General features: G+C 41.1%; 1 protein-coding gene across 4 annotated transcripts in view; it reads left to right on the forward strand.

The window, feature by feature from the left end:
* The window catches only part of shtd (anaphase promoting complex subunit 1), a 443,338-nt gene that overhangs the window by 94,127 nt on the left and 321,444 nt on the right, over window positions 1–27,767 (forward strand). For all 4 annotated transcript variants that reach the window (XM_076179508.1, XM_076179510.1, XM_076179511.1 and 1 more), the window contains exons 9-12: window positions 4,560–4,868; window positions 6,208–6,342; window positions 12,525–12,698; window positions 21,540–21,664. In XM_076179508.1, the coding sequence (XP_076035623.1) occupies window positions 4,560–4,868; window positions 6,208–6,342; window positions 12,525–12,698; window positions 21,540–21,664 (743 nt within the window). The remainder of the gene's footprint in view (window positions 1–4,559; window positions 4,869–6,207; window positions 6,343–12,524; window positions 12,699–21,539; window positions 21,665–27,767) is intronic.

The following is a 27,767-nucleotide window of genomic DNA, read 5'->3' on the forward strand; positions in this document are numbered from 1 at the left end:
GCTGAGAACACAACTCGGTTGTATAGTGAGGTATTCCTGTATTCTTTCATCAACCCTATCTCCCAACTCCCTTTCCACCCCTGTTCTCCTCCTCACCTCCTCATTTCTCACTCTATCTAGCCAAGTAACTCCCATCATACTTCTCAGACATTTCATCTCAAACACTTTCAAACTCTCTCTTCCTCTCTTATGTTCCATGTTTCTGCCCCGTACAGTGCTGTTGGCACAATCACTCCTTCATATAGTCTCCTCTTAGCATCCATTCCCAAATGTCTATCTCTCATTACACTTTTTAATCCACCAAGGCATTTACTCGCTTCTTTCAATCTACATTCTACCTCCACCCCAACTCCTCCCTTTCCTGCCACATTCGCACCCAAATATCTAAAACTACCCACTTCCTCCAGTATCTCTCACTTGATACTCACTTCCAGTCTGCTGCCACTCTCTCCCCTTGTACATCCCATCACCTTGTTATCTTAAACTTCCTTCTTTCACAGACCTCAAACTCTGTCACTAACTTCCTCATTCCCTTCTCTGATCCTGCTACACTTTTTTGTTATACAAGCACTTTATGTACACCTGTTCTTGTTTTTTCTTTGGTACATATTTGTCTGTTTCTTCCTTATAATTTTCTTTTAATATATTCCATTTCTCTTCCATCTTTGTTTCTTCATTTAAGAAGTTTTTCCAGTTCACATTTAAAAAAAAAATTGTCCCAGTTTTTCAAAATCTGTTTTGTTGTACATTAGTCTTCCTTTTCTATGTTTCTCATTTCTTCTCAAATCAATTTGTTCTTTTAGTTCAAACTCTATTAGTACGTGGTCACTCTTCCCAATTGGTGTCTTGTATACCATTTTATCCATGATTTCAGGCTCTGATGTAGATATTAAATCTAGTCTTGACAGTTCATTATTTCTATATCTGGTATTTTCCTTTACCCATTGAGTCAATGTGTATTCAATGGTCACATCCAGTAGAATATTTCCCCAAAGTTCTTCTCCACCTTTCACTGTCATTTCTTCCCAATCCATTTCTTTTGAGTTAAAGTCACCCATGATTACTATGTTTCCTCCTTTCAGCAATTCAATTAATGTTTTGTTTTTGTCTTTTAGTATTTTGGAATGATCATTATCTGTTGTTTTTGGGGCACATAGATTACTATAAATTTTCTACTTTTCATATTTCTGTTTTCAACTTTAATCATAATCAATTCCACATTATTTTTTCCTTCTGTTATCTTTGTCACATTTAAACCTTTCTTAGTCAAAAACATGACTCCTCCACCCTGTTTCTCCATTCTATTTTTCACCCAATGGTTGTATAGACTTTGTCCCATGGTATTTGATGGTAGTGGACCTTTTAATTTTGTCTCCACAATTCCCATTATGTCTGGTTTCTCTATTGACAGATAGTCATTTAATTTGTTTAGTCCTGAAATAACGCTGTCTGTGTTAGTATATGCTGTTTTTAATTTTTTCTTCTCTCTCTTTTAACCATTTTTTCAGCCTCAGGTTCAGTACTCTAAAAAAAAACTCATTCTTTTCAGTCTCCGTTCTTCTCTCGTTTTTTTCATTTGCGTCTTTTCTAAGTGTCTTTCCTTCCTCTTTTTCCTCATTTCTCATTTCCTTTTTTATCCATACATTTTTGTAATTTTCACTATTTGCCAACTTTGCTGGTTTTGATAGTATTTCTTCATCTATCATTTGAGACCTTAGTTTGATTTTTTGTTGCCTATAGTGTTTTTCTCTAGAGTATTGTCCCATCCTATCCACTTCTTCAATCTCTGTCCAATTCCTGTCCCACTTGTACCTTTTTCAGAGTTACCTTTGCGACATAACACATCCCTGATGAAGTTCCACCTTTACCTCAACCCATTCACTCTCTCCATTTCTAATCCTAACACAAGCTCTACTACTCTCGTAAAAATTCTTGACTGCTCTTAACAGCTTTCCTCCTATCCCATATATCTGCAGTACCTCCCAGGAAGGCACTGTAGGAGGTACTGCAGATATATGGGATAGGAGGAAAGCTGTTAAGAGAAGTCAAGTGTTTTTATGAGAGTAGTAGAGCTTGTGTTAGGATTAGAAATGGAGAGAGTGAATGATTTGAGGTAAAGGTGGGACTTCGTCAGGGATGTGTTATGTCGCCCTGGCTGTTTAATCTTTACATGGATGGGGGGGGGGGTGAGAGGTGAATGGAAGGGTAGTGGGTCAGGGGTTGGAGATAATTAACCTCTTCACGCCAGGCCAAAATCTCGCGGGCAGCATTAGCTGCCAGACGTGCAATATTGCGTCATAATACTCGCATTATAAAAAATAAAATAACCCCTGTAATGCTTGTTCTCTTTCACCCATGAATTTTGATAGCCATAGAAAATATGATGAAGCCAGTTTACAGAGTATGGGGGTCACGCAGGTACAACTACAATAGATATAATCAAGATGCCGATATGGCAGCCTCGCGTACCCACTTGCTCCTCATGACTCCTACTTAGGTGTCACCGTATGGAAGGGGTTAAAGAAAATGGAGAAAAGTGGGAGGTGAGCCAGTTGTAGTTTGGAGACGACACTGTACTGGTAGCAGGGTCAGAGGAGGGATTGAGGAAGTTAGTGACAAGAGTTTGAGAAGGTGTATGAAAGAAGGAAGCTGAAGATAAATGTGGGCAAAAATAAGGTGATGAGCTGTATAAGGGGAGAAAGTGACAGGCTGGAAGTAAGCATTAAGGGTGAAAGACTGGAGGAAATGGATAGTTTTAGATACTTGGGTGCGAATGTGGCAGGAAGGGGAGGAATGGGGGTGTAGGTAGAATGTAGATTGAGAGAAGCGAGTAAATGCCTTGGATTAAAAAGTGTAATGAAAAATAGACATCTGGGAATAGATGCTAAGAGGAGGTTATATGAAGGAGTGATTGTGCCAACAGCACTGTACAGGGCAGAAACATGGAACATGAGAGAGGAAGAGAGAAGGAGTTTGAATGTGTTTGAGATGAAATGTCTGAGAAGTATGATAGGGGTTACTAGGCTAGATAGAGTGAGAAAAGAGGAGGTGAGGAGAACGGGTGGAAAGAGAGCTGGGAGATAAGGTTGATGAAAGAGTATTAGGATGGTTTGGACACATGGAAAGAATGAGTGAAGTAAGATTAGTAAAAGAAGTGTGGAAGGCAGAGGTGTAAGGAGTGAATATGAGGGGGCATCCTAGGATGAGATGGATGGATGGGGTGAAAGGGGCATTACAAAAGAGAGGAATGTCTGTGGGGGAAGGACGGGAGAGGACAGAAGATAGGGGTGAATGGAGAAGGGTTGTGTATAGATGATGCTGTGATGCATGAGGGGGAGTGGGTGGGGGATGGGGGGGTGAGGAAATATGTATGAGAAAAAAATTGACGCAACCCGAAGGGATTTCTCCCTGTCTCCTCCTTTTCTGCATGGGGGGACGGAGAGGGGGGGTCATTGAATTTATGAAGCGGCCTTGCTGTAGATGTGCTGTGTCTTGTGACGCTGCTTCTGACCCAGGGCAGTGGAGAGGGTGCAGGGATGGCCCGTCATCCAGGAGGTGCCAAGATAGGAGGAAGGGAGGAGGGTGGAGGGGAGTGGAATATATAGGAAATGGAATGGGTGGGAGTGGTTTTTATGCCTTTTTCATTTTGGGTACCCCCCCATGTAGGGGGAAAAGCCATTGGTATGTGTATGTATGTATGTATATTTGTCTTTAATACCATAAACTACAATGCACTTTTTTATCTAGTGCCTCTTACCCAGTTTTCCTTTTTTTTTTTTTCTTTTTTTTTTACCTTACCGTGTCTTAAGCATTTTCCTGTACCTGCTGTTGTACTATTTCTTTAAATGTTATTTTCTGATTTTCATGTTCTAGTTTCCATTGATTTTTATAGATCCATTTCCTTGATTCCTTAACTTTTTCAGTCACTGCTTGTATTTGTTATTTGACCTTTTTTTTTTAAACACTTCATTTTTGTTTTAATCTTCATTTTTCATTCTTTTGTTATCACTTCTGACCATATTTAATTAATTTTTAGATCACTAAGCTCTCTCTTCATTAGCTTTTCATAGATAGCTCATCTCTCTGTGCATTGCTCTATAATAGATTTTTAAATCTAGTAGTTCCTCCATCAAGTCATTAATATCCTGATTTCTTAGTACATTGTTATACCTAGTTTCTCTTTCTGCATCTGAACCTTTACCTAATAGTCCTCTTTCTAATGGAAATCCTGAAAAAGCATTGGTATCCCAACTTTGAGTTGACTTTGGGGTTATCATTCAAACAAGTTTTTTTCGGTATCTCCCCCAGTGGTGACTTGATTCTGCTCATGTCCAATCCTCTCTTCATTGGTTAATTTTTTCTTTTTTCTTCTTTTCTTTCCTCCATTTTGTGTGTTAATACACTACATCAAACTGGATACTTATTGTACCATAGCAGTCACTTGAAAAACACAACTTAGGTGTTTCCTTGTTGTCGAAAAAGCACTGAATGAGAGCTCATTTGCTAGCCTTCCATTCACACCAACATTGTGTAGTTTCATATTTGTCTTCCATTTTCAGGTAGCAGCAATCCTTGGGGTTGGTTTAGTATACCAAGATACTGCCCATCGTCACATGGCTGAAGTGCTTCTGCAGGAGATTGGTCGACCCCCAGGACCAGAGATGGAGAACTCCAATGACCGAGAATCGTATTCATTGGCTGCAGGCCTAGCTCTTGGCTTGGTCATGTTTGGCCAAGGGGGAGAAAAAGCTGGTTTTACAGATTTGAATCTTGCTGGAGAGCTCTACCATTTTATTGAAGGTGGACATAAAAAACCACTCTCAGGGGTACACAAAGATAAATACAAATCTCCAAGCTATCAGATCAAGGTTTGTTGAAGTAGGCATTTTAAAATTAACTCTTACCTTTGCTTACCAGCTGTCCCTTTGTTCTAATTCTAATTTTGCTGAGACCAAATAATTTTATTCTCCTGAAGAATTTATGGCTATAAATTGTATATGATCAAAGCATTTAAAATTAAATGCATATTGTACCATGCAATTCCAAGGCCTCTTTTTTTCCAATTCATTATTTAACATGCATGGTACAGTGATATACTGATATTTCATTCTGGGTAATGCAGCACAGTGAAAGTCATTTGATTGATAAATTATTTTTTGAGAGGATGAGGAAGGCAGTCCATATGGTGAATTAGTGGGGGTAAATCAGCTTTTGTTTTTTGGCTCTGCTGTAGAAGTACAACAACTCACCATATTGCTCTTGACCTGAGTGGGGTGGTAGGGACAGGGATGACCCTTCATGTTGCTAAGATAGTACATACATACATACATATACCAAAGGCATTTTCCCTCTTACAAGGGAGGAAGCGAAAAAGAAAAAGGCATAAAAACCATTCCCACCCATTCCATCCCTAATACACTCTACTCCCCTCCACCCACCCTCTTATCTTGGCACCTCCTGGATGACAGGTCATCCCTGCATCTTGTCCATTGCCCTGGGTCAGAAGCAGTGTCGCAAGACACAGCACATCCACAGCAAGGCCGCTTCATTAAATCGGTGACTCCCCCTCTCCATCCCCTCATGCAGAAAAGGAAAAGACGGAGAAATCCCTTCGGGCTGCATCAAGTTTTTCTCACACATACTACCTCACCCCCCATTCCCCCAACCATTCCACCTCAAGCATCACAACAACATATACAACCATTCTCCATTCACCCCTGTCTTCTGTCCTCTCCCGTCCTTCCTCAGACATTCCCCTCTTCCCCAAAGCCCCTTTCACCCCATCCATCCATCTCATCCTAGGTCACCCCCTCATGTTCACTCCCTCCACATCTGCCTTCCATACCTCTTTTACTAATCTTTCTTCACTCATTCTTTCCATGTGTCCAAGCCATCCCAATACTCTTTCATCCACCCTATCTCCCAACTCCCTTACCACCCCCATTCTCCTCCACACCTCCTCATTCCTCACTCTATCCAGCCCAGTAACCTCTATCATACTTCTCAGACACCTCATCTCAAGCACATTCAAACTCCTTCTCTCTTCCTCTCTTATGTTCCATGTTTCTGCCCCATACAGTGCTGTTGGCACAATCACTCCTTCATACAGTCTCCTCTTAGCATCCATTACCAAATGTCTATTCCTCATTACACTTTTTAATCCACCAAGGCCATATGTTTATTAATTTATATATTTTGTTTTTACAGGAAGGTGATAGAGTGAACATTGATGTGACAGCCCCAGGAGCCACATTAGCACTTGGTATGATATACTTTGGCAGTGCAAACAAAGCTGTTGCTGAGTGGATGGTGGCTCCGGACACACCTTTCCTTTTGGATCAGGTATAAATCCCTCTTGGCATCCCTGAGTACAAGTCATCACCCTTTCCGTGTCTATGATTCAACACAATTTTTTTTTTTTTGTACTTACCAAAGCCAGAAAATGGGTCATTGTTGTACAATCTGATAATCCCTCTTGGGGTTTCAAAGCCTCTATTTACATTTAGGTTTGGTATAGCACCTCCAGAGGGCTCTGCATTTGTCAACATTCGAATCAAACTCGTCACAGTTTTCTCTTGATCTGTCTTGGTTTCCTTGCATTTTCTCACTATAGACACATTCAACACTACACAGAGATCATTTTGGGCAACCACAAGTGCTCCCCCTCCCACTCAATATATACAACCCAGGCCTCTTGCTTTCCTTGCACTGTTGAGAATTTTTGTCTTATTCAGTAGACTACGGAACTCTAGTTGACAGCTCGGTGGTTCATGTGTGTATTTACCTAGTTGTACATTTTAGAAGCTCTGCCAAGGGATATGAACCCTGACCTGTGCATGCATAGTCACGAAGCCAAGACGCTAGCAACTGAGCTATGTGTGATGGTACAAAAGGACTGTACAAGTCCCTGACCACACTTCATGTGGCTATAGAAGATGTAGTCTCATTTTCATCCAATCCCCATATTAAGCAAGCCCTCTGACAAGTTGTGTATGTTTAAGACAGATTGAATAGAACTTCTAAAATGTTCAATCTGTCTTAAACATACACAACTTACCTTGTTGTATTATACTGGAAGGGGAGCTATGCTTGTAGTGATCTGTTGTTATATCTCTCAGCATCTAGTTTATTCTTAAATTCTTGTATGGTTTGTATTTACCTAGTTGTATTATACAAGAAGAGAGCTATGTTTGTAGTGACCTATCTTTGTATCTTTCAACATCTAGTTTGTTCTTAAATTCTTTTATAGTTTTTGCACACACTGTTGCCTCATCCAATTTGTTCCAGAAACTTGTGGGAGAAAGAATACATGGAATTAAGGAAAGAGATTGTGATTTTAAGGAAATACTATATTGAAGTAAATAGAGAGGTATGTGAACTAAAGAAGAAGAATTCTGAAATAAATAAGGAGCTAAGTGAATTAAAGAAAAAAACTAATTGAGGTTAACTGTGAAAATGAAAAGATGAAAAACGATGATGCTACCAATAGTACATACATACATACATATACCAAGGCTTTTTCCCCCTTACAAGGGAGGTAGCCAAAAAGGAAAAGGCATAAAATCATTCCCACCCATTCCATCCCTAATACACTCCACTCCCCTCCACCCTCCACCCTCCCTCTTATCTTGGCACCTCCTGGATGACGGGTCATCCCTGCATCTTGTCCACTGCCCTGGGTCAGAAGCAGTCTCGCAAGACACAGCACATCCACAGCAAGGACGCTTCATTAAATTGGCGACCCCCACTCTCCGTCCCCCCATGCATAAAGGAGAAGACAGGGAGAAATCCCTTCGGGCTGTGTCAAAATTTGCTCACACATACTACCTCACCCTCCATCCCCCCACCCATTCCACCTCATGCATCACAACATCTTCCATATACAACCATTCTCAATTCACCCCTATCTTCTGTCCTCTCCCATCCTTTCTCAACAGACATTCCCCTCTTCCCCAAAGCCCCCTTTCCCCATCCATCCACCTCATCCTAGGACATCCCTTCATGTTCACTTCCTCCACATCTGCCTTCCATACTTCTTTTACTAGTCTTTCTTCACTCATTCTTTCCATGTGTCCAAACCATCCTAAAACTCTTTCATCAACCCTATCTCCCAACTCCTTTTCCACCCCTGTTCTCCTCCTCACCTCCTCATTTCTCACTCTATCTAGCCTAGTAACCCCCATCATACTTCTCAGACACCTTATCTCAAACACATTCAAACTCCTTCTCTCTTCCTCTCTCATGTTCCATGTTTCTGCCCCATACAGTGCTGTTGGCACAATCACTCCTTCATATAGTCTCCTCTTAGCATCCATTCCCAAATGTCTATTCCTCATTACACTTTTTAATCCACCAAGGCATTTACTCGCTTCTCTCAATCTATATTCTACCTCCACCTTTTCCTGCCAAATTTGCACCCAAGTATTTAAAACTATCCACTTCCTCCAGTCGCTCTCCCTTAATGCTCACTTCCAGACTACTGCCACTTTCACCCCTTGTACATCTCATCACCTTACTTTTACCCACATTTATCTTCAGCTTTCTTCTTTCACACACTCTCCCAAACTCTGTCACCAACTTCCTCAATCCCTCCTCCGATCCTGCCACAAGCGCAGTGTCGTCCACAAACAACAGCTGGCTCACCTCCCACTTTTCTCCATTTTCTTTAACCATATCCAATCCCTGACCCACCACCCTTGCATTTACCTCTCACACTACCCCATCCATGTATAAGTTGAACAGCCAGGGCAACATAACGCATCCTTGACGAAGTCCCACCTTTACCTCGAACCACTCACTCTCCATTTCTAATCCTGACACAAGCTCTACTGCTCTCATAAAAACTCTTGACAGCTCCTAGAAGCTTTCCTCCTATCCCGTATATCTCCAAAACCTCCCACAGTGCCTTTCTGTCTACCCTATCGTAAGCCTTTTCCAGGTCCATAAAGGCCCAAAAAACATCCTTCTCCTTTCCTATAGCTTTCTCACATATCTGTCTTACCACAAAAATCTGATCTACACAACCTCTATCCATGCTAAATTCATACTGTTCCTCACCAATTACTCCCTCTGATCCTCTCCTAATCCTCTCAATCAAGATCCTCCCATAAGCCTTCCCAACTACACTTAACAAGCTAATCCCTCTGAAACTACTACACTCACACTTGTCCCCTTTTCCCTTGTAAAGTGGAACTATTGTAAGGACAGGAATTTTGAAGGGATATTATTTTTGGAATTTCGTTTTATTTATCTATTTATTTATTTGAGTGTTGACTTGAGAGACTGGGTAGTATGGACGTTGTGATGGTTTTATTCAACCAAGAAGCAAAGTAGAAAATAGAGCCTTTAGATCATGAATTTATTTTGTTCTGTGTCTACCCATCAAGATGTGTTGGCAAAGAGCCTTACTATAATCATTGAAGAAAAACACAATAGGAGGTAGCTACAAATATATTTCAACTGATTTTGGTTCAGCTAATCTTGGAGACGACATTAGAATGTTCTCGAACATAGCGGGTGCACCGTAGCTCCGCCCACCCGTGACGTCACTGACACGTTCGGACGGAGGCGTAAACTAGGACCATTAACTTTAAGAGGAATAGGAAAAATTCCCAACTTTCAGTTCAGGATTCCACTAGAGAAATAGTTTAGGGAGAGATTGTAGCAGCTAGGGGCTGTGTTGAGAAGCGAAATGAAGTTTTACGAAATAGTACAACAGGGGAGGTTAGTGGTTTACCCATAGATACGAACACATAGCCGTCTCGTTTTTTTGTGTGCAGCTAAAATTTTAGTCCGATGCCAAGAGCTATCCCAATAACAGGCCTTTTTGCTACCCAGAACCAACCCTGAACGACCTGAGGAAAGGGGACGGAGTCAGACGTGAATAACAAGGAGCAGTTTCCATTTATGGTCAGATATATCCATATAGACGATTGGGTGGTGGCAGTGTATACCTTTAAATAATCAAGCTTGATTTCTTATTTCCCAAATCGCCCTTATGTGGGTATCTCTGATCACTCCCATTGGAGGTGCTCTTGGTTAAACACTAATCAATCGACGGCACCACACTATACAGGCACTCCTCCAGTCCTCCGGCACTCTACCCTCTCTCCAGCAAACATTAAATAACCTCACCAGCCAGTCCACCATCACTGTACCTCCTTTTTTAGACATTCTGCATGGCATCCATCCAGACCAGGTCCCTTACCTGCTTTCATCATCTTAACAACTGCCTTCACTTCATCCTTCCTTATTTCTCCTCCATTTTCCTCACTCATCACAGTCATTTTCTTAGCATTTCCCATTGCAGCTATCTTCCCCTCCCTATCCTCCTTCACATTTAGCGACTCCCTAAAATATTCTGCCCATCTTCCCCTTACTGCCTTCTCTTCCATTATCATCTCTCCATCTGCACCTTTTACCTTTTCTTCTCTACTTGATTCGCCTCCTCTTCCTCTCTTAATTTCTTTCCAAAACATCTTTTTATTACTTTCAAAATTTTCTGTCATACTCTTACCCCATTTCACATCTGCTCTCCTCTTTGCATCCTTTACCTTTTGCTTTACTTCTCTTTTCTTTTCTTTTCTTTGTACCTCTCATATGACTCTCTCATCTTATTTTGCAACCAATCTGTGTAAGCTCGCTTCTTCTCTTCTACAACCTTCATTGTTTCCTCATCCCACCATTTACTACCCTTCCTTCTATTTCTCCCTGTCCTTCTTGTTCCACACACCATCTTTGCACACTTTATGACTCCCTCCTTGAACCATCCCCACTCCTCCTTCAGCTTCTTTTTGTACTCCTTCTCCTTTTCATTTAAAGAGCTCACTCTAAGCACCTCCCTACCTTTTGTTCTTTTCCTCTTTCTCCATCTATCCTCCACTCTCAACTTACTTTCCACCAAAAAATGATCTGATATTCCCCCACCCTCTCCCCTTAGCACATGGAAAACTGGAAAAACTTTTACTGGTCACAACGAGTACCATAGCGTATCTATCCCGCACAATAACAACAGGTTTCCTTCATTATTGGCGATGAAACCACTAGATAGGCCCACTCGCAACGCAGCTCTTCCTTTTGATGAGATGAAATGTCTGAGAAGTATGATAGGGGTTACTAGGCTAGATAGAGTGAGAAATGAGGAGGTGAGGAAGAGAACAGGGGTGGAAAGGGAGTTGGGAAATAGGGTTGATGAAAGAGTATTGGGATGGTTTGGATACATGGAAAGAATGAGTGAAGAAAGATTAGTAAAGGAGGTGTGGAAGGAGTGAATATGAGGGGGCATCCTAGGATGAGATAGATGGATGGGGGTAAAAGGGGCATTACAAGAGAGAGGAATGTCTGTTGAGGAAGGATGGGAGAGGACAGAAGATAGGGGTGAATAGAGAAGAGTTGTGTATGGATGATGCTATGATGCATGAGGGGGTGGGGGATGGGGTGTGAGGGAGTATGTATGAGAAATAAATTGATGCAGCCTGAAGGGACTTCTCCCCATCTTCTCCTTTTCTGCATGAGGGGATGGAGAGGGGGGGGTCACCTATTTAATGAAACGGCCTTGCTGTGGATGTGCTGTGTCTTGCGACACTGCTTCTGACCCAGGGCAGTGGACAAGATGCAGGGATGACCCATCATCCAGGGGGTGCCAAGATGTGAGGGAGGGAAGAGGGTGGAGGGGAGTGGAGTATGTAGGGGATGGAATGGGTAGGAGTGGTTTCTATGCCTTTTTCTTTTTGCCTACCTCCCATGTAAGGGGGAACAAGCCTTTGGTATATGTGTGTATGTATGTAAATACATATACACACTCAGTAGAGACAACAATGTGAAAAATCTAAAATAAGAGATCTTTGGGAGAACCTGGTCTAGTCTTTCACTCATGTCATTGGTTTCTTCAGTTTGAAACTTGTGGACCCATGGTAGCCAGCAAAAGTTCGTGTTTCCTCCTGTAGATATATGAGAAAAGAATCATTGCATTGCTTTTGTATTGTGTTGTCAGTGTGGGACTATTTTTGTGTGTGGACCAAGAGCAGTAACAGTAGCTAGCACTTCTATACTTTGGGACAGTTTTGTGCTGAAGTAATGGTATCATAAAAGTGGTAAAGTGACTTATGGAGGACAGCAGAATGGAGGGACAGTAGAAGTTAAAAATGATCATCCATCTTTTTAAAGTGAAAATTAGTCTAATCACAAAAGAATGCTACATGACTGGTCAGTAGGGATGCCACTAAAGTCTCTGAAATTTTAATTATATGAAACAACGAGTACCCCAGATGAGATAGAGCAATTACTGGTTGTATGCTTGTTACTCACTATATACAGTAAAGTAGTTGAAAGCTAGTGGAAGTTGTGTTTTACAGATCATAGATCTAGTCAAGAGATTCTTTAGGCTACATTTTATGAGTATTGGTGGGATTTGGAGAGGAAACATTTAAAAAATGTTGTCTTTCATTTTACTCTGTTTTCATATATAGGTACAACCTGATTTCTTGCTTCAGCAGACAATTATATTCTGTTGCATCTGTTGACAGGTGCGCCCTGATTTCTTGCTTCTACGGACAATAGCTCTAGGGCTCATCATGTGGGAGGATGTGGTACCTTCTAGTGCCTGGATGGAGAGCCATGTGCCTCCAACTGTCAATACCCATGTACACCGGGCAGGAAGCCAGTCTACGCCAGGTATTGACTATGAGTCGATGCATCAGGTAAGGGAATTTGTATTGAAAAAGCATGAATAGTCATGAGCAGAAGTATAGTAACTGTAGGTAAGCAGAAAGATTAGCAAAAAGAATGGAAAGAAGTGGATGGAGTGAACTGGACAAGTGAGAATGAGATGGATTTATGGAATGAGAGAGGCTTTGAACATGAGGGGAAGGTCTGTTGAGCAGGGAAGGGAGAAGGCAAGGGATAGGGTTGAGGGGAGAATGTTTTTTTGTGGACAATATTTTGACATGCCCCAAAGGAATTTCTCCCTGTCTTCTCTATTTTCCTCATGAGGGAATGACGAAGGAGGGTTGCTGTGCAAAGTGAAGTGGCTTTACTGTGGATGTGCTCTGTCTTGCTGCATTGCTTCTAACCCAACCATGAGGAACTAAGATGAGAGGGAAACAAGGGTGGTGGAATGGGTGGGAGTGGGTGTGTGCCTAGATTTGGCTTCCTTATAAGAGGGAAGAAGCCTTTGGTGTATAGATAGAAGTATATGTAAGTATATAACATCATAGCACAGGGGATTGCAGTCACCTATATGAAATAGGGTGTTAGCTAGAAGGATCTTGGGAGGGCATTGTTGTAACTAAGGGCTTCATTGAAATAGCCTTAGGTTCGTAAGGAGGCATCATCCTACCTTCATCTAAGAGGTGAGTTTCTAGATGTTAACCCAAGACAAACCATCATACTGTCAAGATTGACTTAATAGGAGGAAAATGCAGAAATGCAGATCTATAGTCTCCCATTTTGTCACCTTTTACAACACACATGAAAACTTATTGACAATTCTTTTCCCTCCACCACTGGGGAGGGAAGATAAGGAATAGGTTTTGAACGAGTGTGGGATGGGTGAAGAATGGGTATATGCCTTTACGGGACATAACGAGGAAAGGGCTTTTTGGTACATGTATTTACCTAGTTGTATTTTACAGGAAGAGAGTTTTGCTCGTAATGACCCGCTTTTGTATCTTTCAGCATCCAGTTTGATCTTAAATTCTTGTATACTTTTTGTAATCACTGTTTCTTCATTCAGTATGTTCCAGATATATATCTCTCTGTGTGGGAAGCAATTCTTTTTCAGATCTCTCCTGTAACTATCCTTTTTAAGTTTCTTTTTGTGTCCTCTGGTTTTTCCTCTATCCCACTTTAATAAGTCATCTCTATCAAGGACTTCCATCCCTTTCATAATTCTGTATATTGGTATCAGGCCTCCTCTTTCTCTTCATTGTTCCAGGGTAGGTACATACATATATATACCAAGGCTTTTTCCCCCTTCCAAGGGAGGTAGCCAAAAAGGGAAAGGCATAAAAACACTCCCACCCATTTCATCCCTAAATACACTCCACACCCCTCCCACCCTTCCTCTCATCTGAGCACCTCCTGGATGACGGGTCATCCCTGCACCCTGCCCACCGCCCTGGGTCAGAAGCAGTGTCGCAAGACACAGTACATCCACAGCAAGGCCGCTTCATTTAATCGGCGACCCCCCCTCTCCGTCCCCCTTTGCATAGTGGTGACTAGGTAGTTTAAGTTTATCCAATCTTTGTTCGTATGTCAAATTGGAGAGTGTTGGTGCCATCTTTGTTGTTGCTCTTTGAATTCTTTGTAATTTCTTTGTTCTTTTTAGTACTAGGTGTCCATACTATTGCAGTGTACTCCAGTTTTGGTCTTATCAATGTAACTAATATTTTCTTTACCTTTTCTTCATTTAGTCAAAAGCCACTTCATTGATCTTAATAAATTCAAATTTCTCTGACTGATTTGTTGATATATTTGTCTGGTGTCATTTCATTGGTAATAATTACTCCTAAGTCCTTTTCCAAGTTGACTTTTTTAATTTCCTTTGTACCAATATTGTATTGTCCTGGTATTCTGTTTTTGCTTTTTCCAAATTCCATTGTACTACATTTCTTGATGTTGAAATTCACTTCAATTTTCTGACTCCATTTCCAGATTTTGTCCATGTCTTCTTGTAATGATTTGCAATCTTCCTCTGTACTTATTCTTTTTAGTAGTTTCGCATCATCTGCAAAGAAGTTCATATAACATTTGACACCTTCATCCATGTCACCCCGTCTGGGGTATTGGCTGCACGTTATTGTGGCAAAATAGCATGCAGTTCATTCTTTAGGGTCTATATGGGGCACCTCTACGGACCATAGCCACACATCATTTTGTCTGTGATAGAGGAAAATTCTGTACATAGAGAAATGATGACACTTTCATACTACGACTGTCCCTCCGTTATGCTGTCCCCCAACCCCTTGTTACTGTCCTGTACCATTTCTCTGAATATTCATTTCCTTTTTTCGCCTACCCTGTGGTAGGGGAAAAGAATACTGCAACCAAGTATTTCTACTTGAGTCGTAAAAGGCAACAAAAAAGGGATGGGGGATGGGATTAGGAGTCCTACTACCTGTAGCCCAAAAGGGGACATTCCTAGAAAAGAAAGAAAAGGCATAAGAGGGTCTGGGAGCTTTCCAACCAGTACCCTAAGATTTGGGTCTTTTAATGTGCGTGGATGTGGTACAGATGAGAGTAAAGGGAAGAGATACGCAGTATGTTTGTGAGAAGAAAGATGGATGTACTGGCTTTGAGTGAAACTAAAATGAAAGGAAAGGGCAACTGTGAGATTGGGAGTGTAGCTGGGAGGTACTCAGGAGTGAAGAGGGGACAAGGGAGAGAAGGGGTAGCTATACTAGTAAGTGAAGAGATAAGGAAGTGGGTAGTGGAGTGGAAGGAGGTGTCATCAAGGTTGATGTGGATGAAGGTGAAGCTGGGAAGGGAGATGTGGGTTTTTGTAAGTGCGTATGGGCCTGGTAGTGAGACGAGCGTAGAGGAAAGGGAGGCATTCTGGGTAGATATAAATGAGTGCGTAGAGAGATTAGAGAGAAATGTCAATGTAGTTGTATTGGGAGACCTAAATGCTAGGGTAGGAAATGAACCAATTGACGGAGTGATTGGAAAGTATGGAGTTCGAGGCAAAAATCGTAGTGGAGAGTTGATGGTGGAGATATGTCTTGAAAGAGCGTTGTTGATAGCAAATACAGTGTTTAAGAAGAAAGTCAAGCATAAATACATATGGGAGAGGGTGGTGGATGGAAGGGTGGCAGATAGAGTGTTAGTGGACTACATAGTGGTGACTAGGAGTATGGTAGGAAGAGTTAAGGATGTACATGTTCTAAGGGGAAAGAGTGGGGGAATATCAGATCATTTCCTGGTGGAAGGTAAATTGAGAGTGGAGAATAGGTGGAGGAAGAGGAAAAGGGCAAAAGGTAGGGAGGTACTTAGAGTGAACTGCTGAAATGAAGAAAAAAAGGAGAATGAGTATAAGAATTTGAGAGAGGAGTGGGAGAGAGTAAAGGATAGAGTAGAACTAGGAGTGGAGGAGGAATGGGGATGGTTGAATGAGGGAGTCATAAGGTGTGCAAAGATGGTGTGTGGAACAAGGAGGGCAGGAGGAAATAGAAAGAAGGGTAGTGAGTGGTGGGATGAGAAAGCAAAGAAGGGTGTAGAAGAGAAGAAACAGGCATTCATAGATTGGCTACAAATTAGACAAGGGAATCATATGAGAGGTACAAAGTAAAGAGAAAGTAAGTGAAGCATAAGATAAAGGAAGCAAAGAGGAGAGCAGATGTGAAATGGGGAAAGAGTATGACAGAAAATTTTGTAAGCAATAAAAAGATGTTTTAGAATGAAGTTAAAAGAGGAAGAGGAGGCAAATCAAGTAAAGAAGAAAAGGTAAAAGGTGCAGATGGAGAGATGATAATGGAAGAGAAGGCAGTGAGAGGAAGGTGGGCAGAGTATTTTAGGGAGTTGCTAAATGTGAAGGAGGATAGGGAGGGAAAGGTAGTTGCAGTGGGAAGCGCTAAGAAAATGAGGGTGATGAATGAGGAAAATGGAGGAGAAATAGGGAAGGATGAAGTGAAAGCAGCTGTTAAGGTGATGAGAGCAGGTAAGGCACCTGGTCTGGATGGATGCCATGCAGAATGTCTGAAGAAAGGATGTACAGTTATGGTGGACTGGCTGGTGAGGTTATTTAATGTTTGTTTAAGAGAGGGTAGAGTGCCAGAAGACTGGAGGAGTGCCTGTATAGTTCTGCTTTACAAAGGAAAGGGTGACAAGTGTGAGTGTAGTAGTTTCAGAGGGATCAGCTTGTTGAGTGTAGTTGTGAATGCTTATGGGAGGATCTTGATTGAGAGGATTAGGAGAGGAACAAAGGGAGTAACTGGTGAGGAACAGTGTGGTTTTAGGACAGGTAGGGGATGTGTAGATCAGATTTTTGTGGTAAGACAGATATGTGAGAAAGCTATAGGAAAAGGTAAGGATGTTTTTTGGGCTTTTATGGATCTGAAAAAGGCTTATGACAGGGTAGACAGGAGGGCAGTGTGGGAGGTACTGCAGATATATGGGATAGGAAGAAAGCTGTTAAGAGCAGTCAAGAGTTTTTATGAGAGTAGTAGAGCTTGTGTTAGGATTAGAAATGGAGAGAGTGAATAGTTTGAGGTAAAGGTGGGACTTCGTCAGGGGTGTGTTATGTCACCCTGGCTGTTCAATCTTTACATGGATGGGGTGGTGCGAGAGGTGAATGGAAGGGTAGTGGGTCAGGGATTGGAGATGATTAAAGAAAATGGAGAAAAGTGGGAGGTGAGCCAGTTATTGTTTGCTGACGACACTGCGCTTGTAGCAGGATCAGAGGAGAGATTGAGGAAGTTAATGACAGTGTATGAGAAGGTGTGTGAAAGAAGGAAGCTGAAGATAAATGTGGGTAAAAGTAAGGTGATGAGATGTACAAGGGGAGAGAGTGACAGTAGGCAGGAAGTGAGCATTAAGGGTGAGAAACTGGAGGAAGTGGATAGTTTCAGGTACTTGGGTGCGCATATGACAGGAAAGGAAGGAGTGGGGATGGAGGTAGAATGTAGATTGAGAGATGTGAGTAAATGCCTTGGTGGATTAAAAAGTGTAATGAGGAATAGACATCTGGGAATGGATGCTAAGAGGAGGTTATATGAAGGAGTGATTGTGCCAACAGCAATGTATGGGGCAGAAACATGGAACATGAGAGAGGAAGAGAGAAGGAGTTTGAATGTGTTTGAGATGAAATGTCTGAGAAGTATGATAGGGGTTACTAGGCTAGATAGAGTGAGAAATGAGGAGGTGAGGAGGAGAACAGGGGTGGAAAAGGAGCTGGGAGATAGGTTTGATGAAAGAGTATTAGGATGGTTTGAACACATGGAAAGAATGAGTGAAGAAAGATTAGTAAAAAAGTGTTTAAGGCGGAGGTAGAGTGAGTGAATATGAGGGGGCGTCCTAGGATGAGATGGATGGATGGGGTGAAAGGGGCTTTACAAAAGAGAGGAATGTCTGTATTGGAAAGACGGGAGAGGACAGAAGATAGGGGTGAATGGAGAAAGTTTGTGTATAGATGAGGCTGTGATGCATGAGGGGAGTGAGTGGGGGATGGGGGTGAGGAAGTATGTATGAGAAAAAATTTGACGTAGCCTGAAGGGATTTCTCCCTGTCTTCTCCTTTCCTGCATGAGGGGACGGAGAGGGGGGTCGCTGAATATATGAAGCGGCCTTGCTGTGGATGTGCTGTGTCTTGCAACACTGCTTCTGACCCAGGGCAGTGGACAGGATGCAGGGATGACCCATCATCCAGGAGGTACCAAGATAGAAGGGAGGGAGGAGGGTGGAGGGGAGTGGAATATATGGGAAATGAAATGGGTGGGAGTGATTTCTATGCCTTTTTCTTTTTGGCTACCCCCCGTGTAAGGTGGAAAAAGCCATTGGTATATGTACGTATGCTTTGATCCATTTGTTCTTTCAATTCCAGTTCTAATAGTACATGGTCACTCTTTCTTATCAGAGTTTTGTAATCAATTTTTTCGACAATCTCAGGCTCCGTCATAAGTATCAAGTCCAATGTTGAGGGTTCTTCATTACCTGTATATCTAGTATTTTCTCTAATCCACTGGGTCATTGTGTACTCAATGGTCAAGACAAGAAGGACATTACCCCAGAGTTCCCCCCCCACCCCTTCACTGTCATCTCTTCCCAACATATTTCCTTTGAATTAAAGTTACCCATAATTACTGTATTTCCTCTGTTTTTCAGTATTTCAGTTAATTTGTATTTTGTATCTTCTAATAATTTGGAGTGATCACTTTCTGACCAGGCTTGTGTTTTGGGGGGCACGTACACCACTACAAATTATTCTACTCTTCATATGTTTACTTTCTACTTGTATCATAATTGATTCTACATTATTTCTTCCTTCAGCTATTTTTTTCACATTCATATCATTCTTGCTCAAAATCAGAACTCCTCCACCCTGTTTGTCCCTTCTATTTTTTGTCCAACAGTTGTATAAATCTTGTCCCACAGGATAGGGTGTTAGGTTATGCTTTAATATAATTTCCACTATTCCCATTATGTCTGGTTTTTCTAAGGCCAGGTAATCGTTTAATTCGTTCATTCCTGAGATGCCATCTATATTAGTATAATTTATTTTTAATTTCCTTTCTCCTCTTCTCTTTCTGTCTTCTTTGTTTCCATTTTCTTTATATACCATTTTCTCAGTCTCAGATCTATCACTCTCCAAAAGAACTAATTTTTTTCCATTTCAGTTCTTTTTTCATTCTTATCATTCGCTTCATTCCTAAGTTCTTTTTCTTTCTCTTTTTCTTCCTCACTTTTTTTTTTTTTTTTTTTTTTTTTTTTTTTTATCCAGATAATTTTGTAATTTTCACTATTTGCTAACTTTATTGTTCTGGATAGTATATCTTCTGCACTTGTTTGAGACTTAAGTTTAACTTTCAGTGGCCTGTATTTCTTTTCTTTAGAATATCATCGCATCCTATGGGTTTCCTCGATTTCCCGATCCCAGCTTTGTTCTTCTGTTTGTAATTCTTTTAGAATTTCCTTGGCAAGCTCTTTCTCTTCCTTTTCTCTCTGATAACTAGGTATATCGTGTTTTTCTTTGATGCCGTAGATTACTGTACATCTTTTTCTATCTACTGTGTCCCTTACTAGGTTCCCTTTCTCTCTGATCACCTGAATCACTGCTTCCTTGGTATCATCTTTGACTTGTTGTTCCATTATTTTCTTTAGGGATATTTCTTGACTTTCCTGTTCAATTTTCCACTGTTTTTTAATTTCTTGTATGTCGTTTTCTTTTATTTTTTTCTTCGACCTTTTGAGTCATTTCTTTCATTTGGCTTTTAATTTCTTATTTCAAAGTCTCATTCCTTTTTGTGTCCTCGTTTTTTAGTCTTTCGTTTTCTCCCTTAAGTTGCTTTAAATCCTATTTTAATTCATCTGTCTCCCTATTGTTCTCTTCATTGGCTTTCCTTAGCATTGATATTTCTTGGTACATTATCTTGTAGTAAAAAGAGGACTATTAAAAGAGGTGTGGAAAGCAGATGTGGAGGGAGTGAACATGAGGGGACGTCCTAGGATGAGGTGGATGGATGAGGTGAAGGGGGCTTTGGGGAAGAGGGGAATGTCTGTTGAGGAAGGACGGGAGAGGACAGAAGACAGGGGTGAATGGAGAATGGTTGTATATGGATGATGTTGTGATTGCATGAGGTCGAATGGGCGGGTGGATGGGGGGTGAGGTAGTATGTGTGAGCAAAATTTGACGCAGCCCGAAGGGATTTCTCCCCGTCCTCTCATTTTATGCAATGGGGGGACGGAGAGGGGGGGTCGCCGATTTAATGAAGCGGCCTTACTGTGGATGTGCTGTGTCTTGCGACACTGCTTGTGACCCAGGGCAGTGGACAAGGTGCAGGGATGACCCGTCATTCAGGAGGTGCTAAGATAAGAGGGAGGGTGGAGGGGTGTGGAGATGTATTCAGGGATGGAAAGGGTGGGAATGATTTTATGCCTTTCTTTTTGGCTACCCCCCTTGTAAGGGGGAAAAAGCCTTGGTATATGTATGTACATTATCTTTTACTCACTTTTAAGTTCTAATAATTCATCTACAATGTCTTTAGTATCTGTTTCTCATTGTATTCCTATACTGTGGTTCTCTATCCATTTCTAATTTTCTATATATACTATTTCTTTCCCTTTCAAACCCCGAAAAATGGCATAAATCTAACCTTTGGTATTCCCTTGGCGTATTCTCTAGACAAGACTTTTTTTTTAATACACTGAGTGGAGTCTCAATTCTGGTTTCTTCTAGATTTCTTTTTGTTATCTCTTTGAATCTTGGTGTATCCATTCTGATTACAAAAAAAAAAAAAGGTAAAGGTGTGTGTGTGCTATGTGCCCATAGTGTTGCAGCATACTAATTCAGGTCTTATCAATGTGTAGGTGGTGTGGTGTGTGTGCTGTGAGGGTGTTGTTGATAAAGAGGTATGTGATGTATTTGTGTCCTGCTGTCTGGTTGGTGAGAAGTGTGGCTATGGATTTGGTTGGGACTATTTTTAGTCTATTTGTAGTGAACCAGGTGTTGAGTGTGTTAAGGTATGGCTCTAGTATTTCTGCAGCTCTCCATCACAGTGTGTGCATGTAATTGTTATGTTTTCTGTGTAGGAAGAGATTTGTCTTTCTGAGGTGTGGGTGTGGGTATATTGTAAATGTATGGATCAAAGAGTTGAACTCTATTGTATATTCCATAGTAGTTTTGGGCCTTTATATTTTCTTTTCATATAAATGCTTGCTCTTGGGGGCAAATTACAAGTGTTTTTGGCTGTTAAATTGTCATTGCAATGTTGAACTCTATTGTATATTCCATTAGTGTTTTTTTTTTTTTTTCTGCCTTTCACTTGGCTATCTCCCTTCTAGTAAAGGGGGAAGAAACACTTGGTATATAGATATATATTTTCTTTTCAGGCCTACTGCAACATTCTGGCAGGTGCTTGTATGGTGCTTGGCCTCAAGTTTGCTGGGTCAGCCAACAGTGAAGCCTTCAGAGTTTTGTACAAATACACAAGGATGTTTACAAATTTTACTAAGAGGTTTGTTTTATGTAAGACTTGACTGCTATTGTCATGGTATTCTGTATGAGGGGATGGAGAGGGGGGTCGCCAGTTAAGTTAAGTGGCCTTGCTGTGGATGTGCTGTGTCTTGCTGCAGTGCTTCTGACCCAGGGCAGTGGGCGAGATGCAGGTATGGCCTGTCATCCAGGAGAAGCCAAGAAAAGAGGGAGGGAGGGGTGGTGAATGGGAGTGGAGTGTGGGGATGCAATTGGTGGGAGTGAATGTATGCCTTTTGACTTTGGCTGCTTGCTTTGTAAAGGGGAAAAACCCTTGGTATATGTATGTATGTATATATAGATAGATAGGATGAAGGGAGCTTTTTGCTGGTTGTCAGTATCTTATGTGAAAAAATGGAGGAAATACAGTTGAAGGTATGGGAAAGAGAACTTGTGTACAGTCTGGAGACCAAGTATCAGACTCTTGGTGCTGCACCACTTCAGGTAGGTGAAGGTGTTGATCAGTTTTGAAGATGGGTGGCAGGGTGATATTTCTCTAATGCAGGGGTTCTTAACCTGGTGCTCATATGGTCTTAGATGGTGCTCCCCATAGATAACATCAAAAGTGAAAATTTTCACACTGAGAATCTGATAAAAATAATGGTCTCAAACTAGTAAATGAAGAGATAAGTATGTGTGGAGTGGAGTGGAAGGAGGTTTCATCAAGGTTGATGTGGATGCAGATGAAGCTGGGAAGGGAGATGTGGGTTTTTGTGTGTATGGGCCTGGTAGTTAGAAGTGTGTAGAGGAAAGGGAGGCTTTTTGGGTAGATATAAATGAATGCATAGAGGGATTAGGGGAAAATATCAATGTAGTGGTATTGGGAGGCCTTAATGCTTGGGTAGGAAAGGAACCAATAGATGGAGTGATTGGAAAGTATGGAGTTCCAGGTAAAAATCGTAGTGGAGAATTGATGGTACAGATGTGTCTTGAAAGAGAGTTGATGATAGCAAACACAGTGTTTAGGAAGAAAGTCAAGAATAAGTACACATGGGAGAGGGTGGTGGATGGAATGGTGGCAGATAGAGTGTTAACCCCTTCCATACGGTGCCGCATACGTAGGCGTCATGAGGAGCAAATGGATACGCGAGGCTGCCATATCGGCATCTTGATTATATTTATTGTAGTTGCCCCTCCGTAATGACATACTCTCTAAACTGAATGTAATCACATTTTCTATGGTTATCAAAATTCACGGGTGAAAGAGAGAACGATCAATATAAGCGGTGACTATATTTTATGATGCGAGTATTATTACGACACGTCGTACGTCTGGCATCGGCTGCTGCCCGCGAGATTTAAGGCCCGTACTGAAGAGGTTAATGGACTATATAGTGGTGACCAGGAGTATGGTAGGAAGAATTAAGGATGTGCATGTGCTAAGGGGAGAGAGAGTTGGGGAATATCAGATAATTTTCTGGTGAAAGGTAAATTGAGAGTGGAGAATAGGTGGAGAAAGAGGAAAAGGGCAGAAGGTAGGGAGGTACTTAGAGTGAACTGCTTAAATGATAAAGAAAAGGAGAATGAGTATAAGAAGAAGCTGAGAGAGGAGTGGGATTTATTAAAGGATAGAGTAGAACTAGGAGTGGAGGAGGAATGGGGATAGTTCAAGGAGGGAGTCATAAGGTGTGCAAAGATGGTGTGTGGAACAAGGAGGGTGGGAGGAAATAGAAGGAAGGGTAGTGAATGGTGGGATGAGGAAGCAAAGAAGGGTGTAGAAGAGAAGAAACAGGCATTCATAGATTGGCTACAAATTAGGACGAGGGAATCGTATAAGAGGTACAAAGTAAAGAGAAGGGAAGTTAAGCATAAGATAAAGGAAGCAAAGAGGAGAGCAGATGTGAAATGGGGTAAGAGTATGACAGAAAATTTTGAAAGTAATAAAAAGATGTTTTGGAAAGAAATTAAAAGAGGAAGAGGAGGCAAATCAAGTAGAGAAGAAAAGGTAAAAGGTGCAGATGGAGAGATGATAATGGAAGAGAAGGCAGTGAGAGGAAGGTGGGCAGAGTATTCTAGGGAGTTGCTAAATGTGAAGGAGGATAGGGAGGGAAAGGTAGTTGCAGTGGGAAGCGCTAAGAAAATGAGGGTGATGAGTGAGGAAAATGGAGGAGAAATAGGGAAAGGTGAAGTGAAAGCAGCTGTTAAGGTGAGAGCAGGAAAGGCACCTGGTATGGATGGATGCCATGCAGAATGTCTGAAGAAAGGAGGTACAGTTATGGAGAACTGGCTGGTGAGGTTGTTTAATGTTTGTTTAAGAGAGGGTAGAGTGGTTTAAGAGAGGGTAGAGTGCCGGAGGACTGGAGGAGATGCCTGTATAATTCCGCTTTTCAAGGGTAAGGGGGACAAGTGTGAGTGTAGTAGTTTCAGAGGGATTAGCTTGTTGAGTGTAGTTGGGAAGGCATATGGGAGGGTTTTGATTGAGAGGATTAGGAGAGGAGCAGAGGGAGTAATTGGTGAGGAACAGTGTGGTTTTAGGACAGGTAGGGGTTGTGTAGATCAGATTTTTGTGGTAAGACAGATATGTGAGAAAGCTATAGGAAAAGGTAAGGGTGTTTTTTTGGCTTTTATGGATCTGGAAAAGGCTTATGACTGGGTAGACAGAAAGGCACTATTGGAGGTACTGCAGATATATGGGATAGGAGGAAAGCTGTTAAGAGTAGTCAAGAGTTTTTACAATAGTAGAGCTTGTGTTAGGATTAGAAATGGAGAGAGTGAATAGTTTGAGGTAAAGGTGGGACTTTGTCAGGGATGTGTTATGTTGCCCTGGCTGTTCAATCTATACATGGATGGGGTGGTGCGAGAGGTGAATGGAAGGGTAGTGGGTCAGGGGTTAGAGATGGCTAAAGAAAATGGAAGAAAGTGGGAAATAAGCCAGTTGTTGTTTGCTGACGACACTGCTTGTAGCAGGATCAGAGGAGGGACTGAGGAAGTTAGTGACTGAGTTTGAGAAGGTTTGTGAAAGAAGGAAGCTGAAGATAAATGTGGGCAAAAATAAGGTGATGAGATGTACAAGGGGAGAGAGTGACAGCAGGCTGGAAGTGACCATTAAGGGTGGGAGATTAGAGGGAGTGGATAGTTTTAGATACTTGGGTGCGAATGTGGCAGGAAAGGGAGGAGTGGGGATGGAGGTAGAATGTAGATTGAGAGATGCGAGTAAATGCCTTGGTGGATTAAAAAGTGTAATGAGAAATAGACATCTGGGAATGGATGCTAAGAGGAGGTTATATGAAGGAGTGATTGTGCCAACAGCACTGTATGGGGCAGAAACATGGAACATAAGAGAGGAAGAAAGGAGTTTGAATGTGTTTGAGATGAAATGTCTGAGAAGTATGATAGGGGTTACTAGGCTAGATAGAGTGAGAAATGAGGAAGTGAGGAGGAGAACAGGGGTGGAAAGGGAGCTGGGAGATAGGTTTGATGAAAGAATATTAGGATGGTTTGGACACCTGTAAAGAATGAGTGAAGAAAGACTAGTAAAAGAGTTGTGGAAGGCAGAGCTGGAAGGAGTGAATATGAGGGGGCATCCTAGGATGAGATGGATGGATGGGGTGAAAGGGGCATTATAAGAGAGGAATGTCTGTTGAGGAAGGACAGGAGAGGACAGAAGATAGGGGTGAATGGAGAAGGGTGGTGTATGGATGATGCTGTGATGCATGAAGAGGAGTGAGTGGGGGATGGGGATGAGGAAGTATGTATGAGGAAAAATTTGATGCAGCCTGAAGGAATTTTTCCCCATCTTCTCCTTTTGTGCATGAGTGGACAGAGAGTGGGGTCGCCGAATTTATGTGCTGTGTCTTGCGACACTGCTTCAGACCCAGGGCAGTGGACTGGATGCAGGGATGACCTGTCATCCAGGAGGTGCCAAGATATGAGGGAGGGTGAAGGGGAGTGGAATATGTAGGGAATGGAATGGGTGGGAGTGGTTTCTATGCCGTTTTCTTTTTGGCTACTCTCCGTGTAAGGGGGAAAAATCCTTTGGTATATGTCTATATTATTTATATTATTATAATTTTTATTCATTTATCATTATTTATCTTTTTTTTTTTTTTTTTTTTTTATCTGACCTAGTTATGGACCAAAAGGTCTCCCGTCATCATGCTCCTCCTTTGTAATCCTCTATATTAAGATATGGGACTTTAAATACCTGGATAAGGAAATGATTAAGAAAATATTACAAACACTGATAAGGCCAAAACTGGAATATGCAGCGCTGATATGGTCACTCGTTACAAAAAAGAATACAAGAAAGTTAGAAAGAATACAAAGAGTAACAACAAAGTTGGTCCCAACACTTGCAAACCTGACATATAAACAAAGACTGGTCAAACTGGAATTGCCAACCCTAGAACAAAGAAGAGAACGAGGGGCCCTACTAACCATCTACAGAATTATGAAAGGAAAAGAATGCCTTGGTAGAGAGGACTTATTAAAGCAGGACAGAGGAAAAACAAGAGGACATGCAATGAAACTCAAAAAGGATAACTACAGAAGAGACCTGAAAAAGAACAGCTTCCCACACAGAGTGATAGATATATGGAACAAATTGGATGAAAAAATAGTGTGCAAACACAATACAACAATTTAAGAACAAACTTGATCTTGCGAGATACAAAAACGGGTCACCACGAGCATAGCTCCCCTTCCCGTATAATACAACTAGGTAAATACTAGGTAAATAACATAGTCCCGAAATTTCTCCAAATCGTGAATTTTGCTTTTATACGCTAGTTATTAGAACCGTGCTCTTCACCAAATTGCCGAGCTTTTGAAATTCTAAGAACAAACTCACACAAACAAGACTTGCAAGTTCCTCTGAATCTTATCACTTAGCATAACTCACACACTAGCAGCGATCGAAGCAAGACTTATTGAGAATATGCTCCGGACTGCTATCTCGTGATTCGTCAATGAATGATTTTGGAACCAACCATCCTCTACCTAGTTGTTTAAACAAAACATTAAGGGAGCAACATAGTTTGAGTGACCGACAATGTAACTGTCTTTGTATCTTTATTTTTTCATGATCAGTGAGAAAATGGAAGAAAAAAAACAAAGGAAATAGGGAAAAAGAACCAACAAAAAGATATCTAGATGTAAGTATAATTGAGTCTCCACTTGGAGTCATACCGAAAAAGACGTGCCTGAATGAGACCCCAAAGACATACCAAAGGTTTGAAAGAAATTATTTTTCAGGATTTAACAGGGATAATAATATGTATAAAGGGATAGATACAGAAAGAGAACCCAGGTTTAAAAATATAATAAGAAATAGGGAAATCAATAAATTGTTAGATGAAATAAACTCAAAAGTGAATGCAAAAGTATATACAAAGAAGTAGCCCTATTAAGAAAGGCCAATGAAGAAAATAACAGGGAAATAGATGGGTTGAAAATGGAACTAAATAGGATAAAGGGAGAAAATAAAAGATTGAAAAATAAAGATATGAATAGGAATGAGGCATAAAGAGATGGAGGATCAAATATAGGCAGTGACCGAGAAAGTGGAAGAAAAGATCAAAGAAAATTACTTCCAAGAAATAAAGACAGTGGAAAGTAGAACAGGAAAGTCAAAGATTATCTTTTAAAGAAATAGTGGAGCAGTATGTCATGGAGAATGCTAAGGAAATGGTAATCCAATTGATAAAAGAGATAGGTAATTTGGTCAGGGACACAGTGGATAAAAAAGGATGCATTGTAATCTATGGTATTAAAGAGAAGCATGATGTTCCTAGATATAGAGAAAAAGAGGAAAAAGAGATCGCTAAAGAAATTCTGATATTCAAGAGGAGGGACAATGTTTAAATAAAGAAATAGAAGAAACATATAGAATAGATACTGAAAAGAAAATATAGGCCACTTAAAGTAAAACTTAGGTCACAAATGATTGCAGAGGAAGTACTATCTAGAACAGCAAAACTAGCAGTGAACAACACAAAAATGTATGGATAAAAAAAGAAATAAGTAATGAAGAAAAAGAAAAGGAACTTAGAAATGAAGCAAATGAAAAAATGAAAAAAGAAATGAGACTGAATTTTTTTTTTTTTTTTTTATTTTTTTTTTTTAAGTGGTGGACCTGAGGCTGAGAA

This window comes from Oratosquilla oratoria, chromosome 42, assembly GCF_046742065.1.
Source record: "Oratosquilla oratoria isolate Oo_2021 chromosome 42, ASM4674206v1, whole genome shotgun sequence".
NCBI lineage: Eukaryota > Metazoa > Arthropoda > Malacostraca > Stomatopoda > Squillidae > Oratosquilla > Oratosquilla oratoria.